The following is a 10,900-nucleotide window of genomic DNA, read 5'->3' as shown; positions in this document are numbered from 1 at the left end:
AGCTGTTGCATTGGGGTAAATTGTAGTCAATGTCATGAGACAACGTGTGTGTGAACTGCTGTATGGAAATTGCCTTTGCTCTGTAAACTTTCACCCAAATCACAATAAAAAAAAAAAAAGTATAGTACTTTGTATTTTTATGATTATTACTATTACTTCTACTACTGAATATGGGAGGCTAAAAAATAGGAGTTTGTTCATTCATGCTTACAAGCAGACTTGCAATGTAAACATAAGCTTCCATATGTCTCATTAGAAATGTATTATCTTCTTTGATTGTGTTATTTTTGTTGTTGTTTTGTTAAGATGCTACATGCAGGATTGCCTGAGCTAAGTGGAATTCAAGATCTGAAATATGTGTATGATAATCTTCGTCCACAAGACACAGATCTGAAAGCAACAAGTCATTTTACCAAGTAAGATTAGCCATGAATATGTCTGTGTGTGTATATGAGGTATACAAGCACTTATTTTGCATTTGAGATTATTTCAGGAAGACCAGTGATTGGTATGAAACTCTTGTTTCTAGAAACAGTTTGTGCCCTCCCTATCTAAGGGGTGAAAAAAGGATACAATGTACATGTCTAGCAGAAGGTCATAGTCAGTGTTTCTGTCGAATGTTATTGTTTGCTCACCAAGCTCTTCATCTACCGGTTTACTCAAAAAGAGGTCACTGAAAAGAGCAAGGGCTTACATAAATAAATTGCTTGTTCTATTTGAACTGTTCCAGGAAACAATTTGGGAAAGGGGATTTTTGATGAGATCTGGACTTACAACTTTCATCTCTAAAATAATACAAATATTGGAATATTCTGCCAAAGACCTATACTGTCTTCTATTAATAATCTATTTTTTATTAAGTGAGTCTGAGAAGACACTTGTATACATCAAAGTAAGAATCTGGCCAGAATGCAGTGAATATCAGCTAGTCCCCAAATCATTGTCAAAAGGTGGTGCAATTTATAATATAAGGTTTTTGAACTTTCCTGTTTGAATATATAGCACAGTTCCTAGCATATTTTAGGAGCTCAATAGATGTCAGCTGTAATTTATGTCCTACTAAATAGTTTAAGTAGAAATATACAGCACTCTTTCTATAATTTTTATCCTACTGATTCTTATTTTTAGTCAAATTTTTAATTTTTATAATAATTGTCACTGGAAATTTTTAAACACAAATTATATTGTTCTTTATGTAATATATGCTTTGTCCTTTTGGAGAAAAATGTAATTATAATAAAACCTTTCTCACATAGGTTTTACTTTTTCTCTCCCTCTTTGAAATGTATAGGGCTATAATTAGAATTCAGGGGGAAGTGGTCCTGTATGCTTGGAGAATTTCACTTTTCCGAAAGATCTCAGCTTCATGAACTTTGAGGGATATGCTGCCCTTGTGGTTAAGTAAAAGCAAAGTGACGGAAACACAGAATATTGAGCTGGAAAGGTTCTAATAGTCTACTTGTTCCAATAATAATTGTACAAATGATGGAACTGAGATCCAGAGAATTAAATATCTTGCTCACTAATGAAAGAAGTAGCAAGAAACAGAGCTAGGACTGGGGCCAAGCTCTGAGCCCCTCAGTTCAGGTTTTTTCAAACATTCAATATTAGAAACAAAATGATATGATTAAAGAGCACCATGCAGGGTGCCTGTTAAAAATATAACTTTCTGCTACCTAGTCTGCTTCTGAAATTCTGCCATTAGAAAATCATTAGCGGAGTCTGGAGAGTTGTTTTTGTTTTGTTTTTTCCAGTCTTGAAAAATGACCTTCAATGATACAGGGACTGCAGGAAGAAGCATTAGTTTATATCTGCTAACAAAATAGCAAATATTATGTGACAGCTGATTGAGGACAAAGATACTAACTTGAAGGTTTGGGTAGATGTTTTAGACTCTTTGTTTCAAGGATCAAAACTCTCAAGTTACTTCAAATAGTAGGGAGATGGGACTTGCATGTGGAAGCAAAAAAAAAGGAAAGGCTAACAATCTAGCCTCAGGAAAAGCAGAAGGACATTCCTCACAGAGCCTGGAAGGCCCTCTGGAGTTCAAGGCACCTCCAGGAACCTCATCAGCAAGAGTTTACAACTCTTCACTCTACCTGCCCCTCTCTGGTCCAATTAACTCCATCCAAGCTTAGTGGATCACATGGTACCAAAAAACAGGCCCCTCAGACTATCCATCCCTTTCAGCAGACTTATCTAAGTGGGATGCCTATCTGTAAAGTAGGTCACAGCTTGTTAGGTACAATGACCGATATGTTAGTGGGTAAGGTGGTAAAGAAAGGAGCTTGGAATGGGCCAGAAAAGTTGAAGTGAAGAAAAACACGGTTGGGCTAAAGAACATGTGTTTGAGATGTGCCTTTACGTGGGCAAAGCAGTAACACTGTTGCAACTTGCAAATAATCCCTACTGTACCCGACCCCATCACTGCAGTCACCGAGTCAATCCATCTTGTTGAGGGTTTTCCCTTCTTTCGCTGACCCTCTGCTTTACCAAGCATGACATCCTTCTCCAAAGAATGGTCCCTTCTGACAACATGACCGAAGTAGGGGAGACAGAGGCTGGCCATTCTCGCTTCCAAGGAGGATTCCAGCTGCACTTCTTCCAGGACAGACTCATTAGTTCTTTTAGCCATCCATGGTACTTTCAGCATTCTTCACCAACACCGCAACTGAAAAGCATCAATTCTTCTTCAGCCTTCCTTATTCATTGTCCAGCTCTCACATGCATATGAGGCAATTGAAAATACCATGGCTTAGGTCAGGCGCATCTTAGTCTTGAAGGAGACATCTTTGCTCTTCAGTGATTGAAAGAGGTCTTTTGCAACAGATTTGTGCAATGCAATATGTCTTTTTGATGTCTTGATTGCTGTTTGCATTGCCGTCAATTATAGAACCAAGCAATAGGAAGTCTTTGACAATTTCAATCTTTTCTCTATCTATTGTGATGCTGCTTATTGGTCCAGTTGTGAGGATTTTTGTTTTCTTTATATTGAGGTTCAATCTATGCTGCAGACTGCAGTCTTCAATTTTCATCAGTAAGTGCTCCAAGTCATAATCACTTTCAGCAAGCAAAGTTATGTCATCTGAGTATCTCAGGTTGTTAATGATTCTTCCTCCAATCCTGACATCACATTCTTCTTCATAGAGTCCAGCTTCTTGGATTATTTGCTCCTCATACAGAAGGAACAAGTATGGTGAAAAGATACAACCCTGATGCACCCCCTTCCTGATTTGAAACCATGCAGTATCCTTTTGTTCTGTTCAAATGACAGCCTCTTGGTCTATGTACAGGTTCCTCATGAGTACAATTAAATGTTTCGGAATTCCCATTCTTCTCAATGTCATCCACAATTTGTTATGATCCACACAATCAAATGCCTTTACATAGTCAATAAAAAACAAGTAAACATCTTTCTGGTATTCTTTGCTTTGAGCCAAAATTCATCTAACGTTAGCTATGATATCCCTTGCACCACGTCCCCTTCTGAATCCAGCTTGCATTTCTGGAAGTTCTCTGTCAATATACTGCTGCAACCCATTTTAATTATCTTCAGTAAGATTTTACTTTCATGCGATATTAATGATATTGTTCAATAGTTTCCACATTCTGTGGGATCACCTTTCTTTGAAATGGGTTCAAATATGGATCTCTTCCAATCAGTTGGCCAGGTAGCTGTCTTCCAAATCTCTTGGCATAGATGAATTAGTGCCTCCAGTGCAGCATTTGTTTGTTGAAATATCTCTGTGGGTATTCTGTCAATTCCTGGAATCTTGTTTTTCCCCAATTTCTTCAGTCACCTTTGACTTCTTCCTTCAATACCATTGATTTGGTTCTTGATCATATGCCATCTCCTCAAATGGATGATCATCTATCAATTATTTTTGGTATAGTGACTCTGTGTATTTCATCCATCTTCTTTTAATGTTTCCTGCATCATTCAACATATTGCCCATGGAATCTTTCAATATTCAATTATGGGCTTAAATATTTTCCTCAGTTCTTTCAGCTTGAGAAATGCCAAGTGTGTTGTTTCCTTCTGGTTATCCAACTCCAGGTGTTTGCACATTTAATTATAATAGTTGACTTTGATTTCTTGAGCTGCTCTTTGAAATCTTCTGTTCAACTCTTTTATCTTGTCATTTCTTCCATTTGCTTTAGCTACTCTCCATTCAAGGGCTAGTTTCAGAATCTCTTCTGACATCCATTTTCATCTTTTCTTTCTTTCCTATCTTTTTAATGACCTCTTGCTTTCTTCATGGATGATGTTCTTGATGTCATCTCACAATTCCTCTGGTTTTTGGTTATTGGTGTTCAGCACATCAAATCTATTCTTTAGATGGTCTCTAAATTCAGGAGAGATATAATCAAGGTCATATTTTGTTTTCATGAACTTATTTTTTTAATTGTCTACAACTTCACCTTGAACTTGAATATGAGCATTTGATGGTCTGTTCCACAGTCAGCTCCTGGCCTTGTTTTGGCTGAAGATATGGCATTTCTCCATTGCCTCTTGCCACAGATCTAGTCAATCTGATTCCCATGTACTCCATCTAGTGAAGTCCATGTGTATAACCACAATTTGTGTTGTTGATAAAAGGTATTTTCAACGAATAAGTTGTTGGTTTTGCAAAATTCTATCATGTGATATCTAGCAACGTTTCTAACACCAAGGCCATGTTTTCCAAGTACCAGTGATTCTTCTTAGTTTCCAACGTTTGCATTCCAATCACCAGTGATAATTAACACATTTGATTGCATGTTCAGTCAATTTCAGACTACAGAAGTTGGTAAAAATTTTCACTTTCTTCATCTTTGGCTTTTGTGGTTGGTACATAAATTTGAATAATAGTCATAGTAACTAGTCTGCCTTGTAGGTATGGATATTATCCTATCACTGACAATGTTGTACTTCAGGATAGATCTTGAAACAGACTTTGTGATGATAAATGCCACAGCATTCCTCTTCAAGTTGTCATTCCCGATGTAGTAGATCATATGGTTGTCTGATTCAAAATGGCCCAAACCAGTCCATTTCAGCTCACTAATGCCTAGGATATCAATCTTTATGTGTTCCATTTCATTTTTGACAACTTCCAGTTTTCCTAGATTCATACTTCATACATTCCATGTTCCAATTATTAATAGATGTTTGCAGCTGTTACTTCTCATCTTGAGACATACAACATCAGCAAATGTGGGTCTTGAAAGCTTTCCTCTATGAACATCATTAAGTTTGGCTCTACACTGAGGAGGCCATTCTTCTCCAGTCATATTTGGAATTCTTTCAGACCTGAGGGGCTCACCTTCCCACACTATATCGCACAGTGTTTCACTGCTATTCATAAGATTTTTACTGGCCAATTCTTTGAGAAGTGGATGGCCTCCTCCCTCTTCCAAGTCTGTCTTAGTCTAAAGGGTCCTCTAAAACCTGTCCACCATGGGTAACCCTGCTCACATTTGAAACCCTGGTGACATAGCCTCCAGCCTTACAGCAACATTTAAGCCATCACAGTAGGACAAACTGACAGACAAGTTTGTCCCCCCTAGCTAGTCTACACTGCTCTGCTCATTTCTCTGTATTTCATGTAGTAACTTATTTAATCCCCATAGCAACACCATGAAGTAATTATTATTTATATCCACATTTTTAGATTAGGAAATAGGGCCCCAGAGAAGTTAAGCAATTTACAAAGGACAAAGCCAACCAGAGCCAAAGCCAAGATTCAAATCTAAGCAGTCATGCTCCCAAGTATAAAGTCTTAACCACTACCCTGCACACTTAAAATCACCTCTTCCAAACTCAGTCCATCAGTGTGTGCTGCTTCATAACTGACCACATTTTTCTCAAGGTTTCACACAGCATACCTTGGCTGTGATTGGACAAAGGGCTGTTGTTCACCTTTTTTCAGGCATAATTCTCACATAAGGAGCCCTGGTGGTTCAGTGGTTAAGCACTTGGCTGCTAGCCAAAATATCACAGTTTGAACACACTAGCCATTCTGCCAGAGAAAGAGGGTCAGTCTGTGCCTGTAAAAAGATTACAGCCTTGGAAACCCTATGAGGAAGTTCTATCCTATCCTCTAGGGTCGCTATGAGTCAGAGTCGACTCAGTGCCAGAGGGCAATGGGAATCCTTGTGTCCTAAATACTCCAAGCCTCCATGAAGGACAGAAGCCACTTCCCAGGACTATTATCTCTATGCCACCACCAGGTGTCCCCTGGTGCTTGGTTCCAGATCTGCTGTAATTGCTGCCCTAGGACACCTCTATGGGATAATTTCAGTAGTGCTTCCCTCGCAGCCCTTTCCTTGCTTCTTCTGTTTTGGCCCATTCCCAAATGCTTCAAGCCTCTGTATTATTTTTTTCCCCTTTTCTCCTCAGATAAATTTCCCATGAGACTTGCTCTCTTTAACTTTCAAGAACCTCCCTCAGTACTGTATTTTATCCTAAAGTCTCAATTACATAGCTTTATTTTTCAATATGATTTAATGTATATTTAGTTTACCTTTTCAACACTTCTTTAAATTCCTTGGTATGCACATATGAAGTTTCATGCACATATCTTTTCAATCATACTTTTCACCAGTACTGTGAAGAACCAGGAATGGAGGTTCAAGGAATACTCAATAGATCACAGCTGTGATGCTCAAAAAAGCTACTTCTTAATATCTCTCTGTTGTTCCGCTATTCTAAATTTCCCAAATAAATTATATAATATTTTCTTTTAATATTTAATATTTAAACAATGACTAGAGTGAATTTGTGAAAGTAGCTTGGGTCAATTTAAAACAATGATATAGCATTAAATGACATGATTCACATGATTTAAATAAATGTTAAAAATTATGTGCACTTGTTTACTTTCCTTTACAAATAATATGGTTACCTTAAGCTGTGTTGTCTGACATCACATGGATTTCAACACGTAAGAAGGAGACAATTGGAGTTTAAACCTCAGTGCATACAACTCATCAAAAGAGAAAGCTAGTTCTGTAATGGATCCAATAAGGTTGGTCTTGGTGCTTTAATAAATGTTATTAATGCTAATAAGCACCCCTTGTGGCACAACAGTTCCCCTGCAAACCAAAATGTGTCAGCAGCTCTGTGGTAGAAAGACCTGGCCATCTGCCCCGTAAAGATTACAGCCAAGAAAACTTTATGGGGCAGTTCTGCTGTGTCATATGGGGTCACTCTGAATTGAAATAGACTTGATGGTATCTAAAAACATTAACATTATAGCTAACTCTGATAAATATATGAGAGCCCTTGTATATTTAACTTTGTTCTCTTTATTCAGACAAACCAGAGGTGTTTTATGCCATTGTTCCTTCTGTTACCACTACTACATGACAGATAAAAATAACACAAGAAAATCCACCAACCACTCTGCCACCACAACTTACAGATCTCAATCAAGAGAAAAAACTAAGTCATATGAGACATAGCACATTTGGCTACCTGAAATGCCTTTGTCCTGACTGCCGTATTAGAATTAAAAGACTGCTCCTCCTGGCCCTGTCTGAAACTTGAAAGAAAGAAAAGGCTTTTCCTGTCTTTCTGAGGGAGTGCTCTATTTGAGACCAGTGCAAGTCCTACCTCGCTCCTAGGAATACACATTCTGGATTAAACGCTTATCATAAATATTTCAGAGGTTGTTCCACACTGTATAACATTAAAACTTGCATTACAATTAATGGTATTTTGGGAAAAAGGAAATAAAATTGATTTTCTAACTAAAAAGGTTTTTCACATCATCACCAACCCCTCTCTCTGCTTCCCTTACTCTTTTCTACCCCCCTTACAGCTGAGTGCTGTTGAATAGAATCCAGCAAGTATCATGACTCAGTCCCGTACAAATTGATACTCTCATGCAATATCTCTGCCGAGCCCACTGCTAGGCAACAAAGCCAACCATCCATTAAAATGCCATCCAAATGGGTTATTTCAGAATTTTCAATCACTCTCAAACCTCGGGTTAACTGTCCTTAGAAATAGATAACCTATTTCATAGACCAGACTGGGATCATTAAGCATACACTTCCCTGCCTACTTCCCCTCCCACATACAGATTGTGCTTTTAACTTCATCCATTTCCTCCTCAAAAACTCTGAGAGAATATTTTCCATGTATTCCCACATACTCCATTTGTTCTGCTATGCAGAACTTCTGGTTTAATGAGTCTAAGATCTCCTCCCCTTCACCTAAAAGTGAAGCCAGCTTGAAGCAAGACAAAAAAAAAAAAGAACAAAAATGCATTAGTGAAGTATTTTGATAACAAGAACCAGAGATTCTTAGAGGAAGGGATATACAGGTAACTCAAACTATAACTTGGAAAACACCAGAAGCCAACAGGGCCTGGCTGTTCTCTAAAGGAGATACAGATCTTCTGCTCTGCTTACATATTCTCTGAATACATCTAGTTAACATATTCTATTTCTATTATCCCATTGACCAATCTTCTCTAGTATAAATTTCAGAAAAGGGCAGCCTAATTGACTTAATAGGGGGTCCCTGGGTAATGCAAACAGTTAAAGTGTTCAGTTACTAACCAAAAGTTTGACAGTTCAAATATACCTAGAAACACTTCAGAAGAAAGGCTGGGGCATCTACTTCTGAAAAAGCAGCCATTGGAATCCTGATGGGGCACAGTTCTACTCTGAAATGCATGGCATCACAGTTAGATGGATTTAACTTGAGAGCAACTGATTAATTAACTAGTTCCCATTGAAGGAGCTCTGTTGGTGTAGTGTCTAAGGCATTTGACTGCTAACCAGAAAGCTGGCAGTTCAGACCCACCAGCCACTCCTTGGAAGGAAGGTTGGGTAATCTACTTCCATAGTTATACCGCCTTGGAAACTCAAGGAGGGGTTGCTGTGAGTCGGATCCTACTTGACAGTAGTGCATTTGGTTTTTATATTTTTTAGTTCCCATTGTTCTACTAGTCAGGGTCCTTCATCACGGTCCCAGTGGACTGTGTTGTCCACCAGTGAACACTCCTATTCAAAGAACAGTCTTACAGCTTCTTTCCTGAACTTTGAGTTACAGAGAGAACTATCTTAGTTAGGGAGGCCATTGGGCAAAGTAGGCACAATGTCCCAACAAGAACAGCTATAAAACAGCTGAAAGTGTTGATGACATCTAGAGAGCGACCACTTGAACTCAGAGGAACAAGTATCCCTGAACCACCAGAGTTTACAGACACAGGGCCAGAAATTCACAGCCTTCCTTCCATCCTTATTTATTTCTCATTGCTGCAGTATGTGACAAGACTCTTTATGTTCTAATATCTCAAAATATTTTATATCTGGTATAAATATTTTATATCTTCCAAATTGAGCAAGAGAGCATGGGACAGAGAAGCAGATCCTTGGATTCTTTTATCATTAAATATCATGGTGCTCTTTTATACTTTGAAAATTGCCATCTCATGAATTACTGTAATTCCACAAATAAAGGTCAAAGTTTTTCTTTGCTTTAGTTTAACTACTGATTGTTGTTGATATTAGTTGCCATCAAGTCGATTGATACTATGGTAGTTAAGTTTGTGTGGCAATTTGGCTGGGCCTGGTTGAGTGACTGGGCAGCTGGATGTAGTTATTCCCCCAGGATGAGATTGGTAATTAAGTCCATGGTAGAGTCTATTGGAGCAGCTTAGTAGCTGCTTTAGGCATGTGGGCTGATTACCATACATAAGAAGCAGCTTTGGGGATGATCTCTAGCCTTTCAGCATGCTTGAACCCTACATGAAGCCAAGCCATTGTTAAACAGGTTGCCATGCCCTGCCGATCTTGGGACTTCATCTGGGCTTGAATTAGTGGCCTGCAATGATGTTTGGTAACATTGGGACTGTGCCTTTTTACTTGTCAACCTTGGGCTTGTCAGCCTCAGCAGCCAACAGCTGCCTGAGTGAAGAAAAGCCTCTAGCTTCAGTAGGTTGGGAGCAGGAGGCAGAAATGAAGCCCAAGGTTGAGGGGCTTTCACCCAGCACCCAGAGCCTGGCACTTTGAACTCAGACTTAAAGCCTCCAAAACTGTAAGAGAATAAACTCCTGTTTGCTTCCAAACCAAACCAAACTCACTGCCGTCGGGTTGCATATGATTCATAGCAACCCCTCTTTGGGTGTCCAAGGTGGTATCACTACAGAAGTAGATTGCCCAATCTTCCTTCCAAGGAGTGGCCCATCCCATTTGTGGTATCTTCTGTTAGAGCAGCACTAGGTAACAAAAACCCATACCTACTGAAATAAACACACACATATACACACACACACAAATACAAATAGAATCTGCAGGAATTAACAATTATGATGTTTAATGTTGTCTAAATTAAGAAAACAAATTTAAAAGGAAATAAAAATGTAAATGAATAAAAAATTTTTTTCTTAATTTTTTTTTTAATTTAAGAGCTTGTTTTACATTCAAAGTCACATGTACATTTAGTTTCATTCCCCATTCAGCATGTCCAACCCTAACCCAGTCTCCTCCCCTCCCTACCCTGCAACCTTCCCCCTGTGCCCCTCCTAATTATGCACTCTGTTTGTCCTTCATTTCCTCAGTTTGAATGTTGGTCCTTTGGTGTCCTATAGTCTATTGCTCTAAGGGATGTATTACCATCGAATATGTGGGTGCAGCAGCCTGTGTTGAGTGGTCTGTGTGTACATCTTGCTAACCATTGGGCTGAGAGCCCACCCCTGGGGGTGAGTTTTATTCCAGGCGCCAAATGTATTTCAGGGCCATAGTATTGGGAGTCTCACCAGACTTCACCTGACCAGTAATTCTGGTCATTATTGAGTTTTTTGGAGTTTATTCCACATTTTCCCGCCCACTCTATCCAGGATCTTCAGATTTTATCCTTTCCTGAGTGGTTGACATTGGTAGCTGGGCACCATCCGGTTCTTTG

The 10,900-nt window shown here is 38.9% G+C and overlaps 1 protein-coding gene across 1 annotated transcript in view; it reads left to right on the top strand.

Moving 5' to 3' along the window:
- The window catches only part of PIK3C2G (phosphatidylinositol-4-phosphate 3-kinase catalytic subunit type 2 gamma), a 654,890-nt gene that overhangs the window by 439,812 nt on the left and 204,178 nt on the right, over positions 1–10,900 (top strand). Inside the window, exon 25 of the mRNA XM_007944442.1 lies at positions 307–416. Within this exon, the coding sequence (XP_007942633.1) occupies positions 307–416 (110 nt within the window). The remainder of the gene's footprint in view (positions 1–306; positions 417–10,900) is intronic.

This window comes from Orycteropus afer, unplaced genomic scaffold (assembly GCF_000298275.1).
Source record: "Orycteropus afer afer isolate SDZICR_OR568_19922 unplaced genomic scaffold, OryAfe1.0 scaffold00126, whole genome shotgun sequence".
Classification (NCBI taxonomy): domain Eukaryota; kingdom Metazoa; phylum Chordata; class Mammalia; order Tubulidentata; family Orycteropodidae; genus Orycteropus; species Orycteropus afer.
This window is presented reverse-complemented; position numbering and strand designations above follow the sequence as displayed.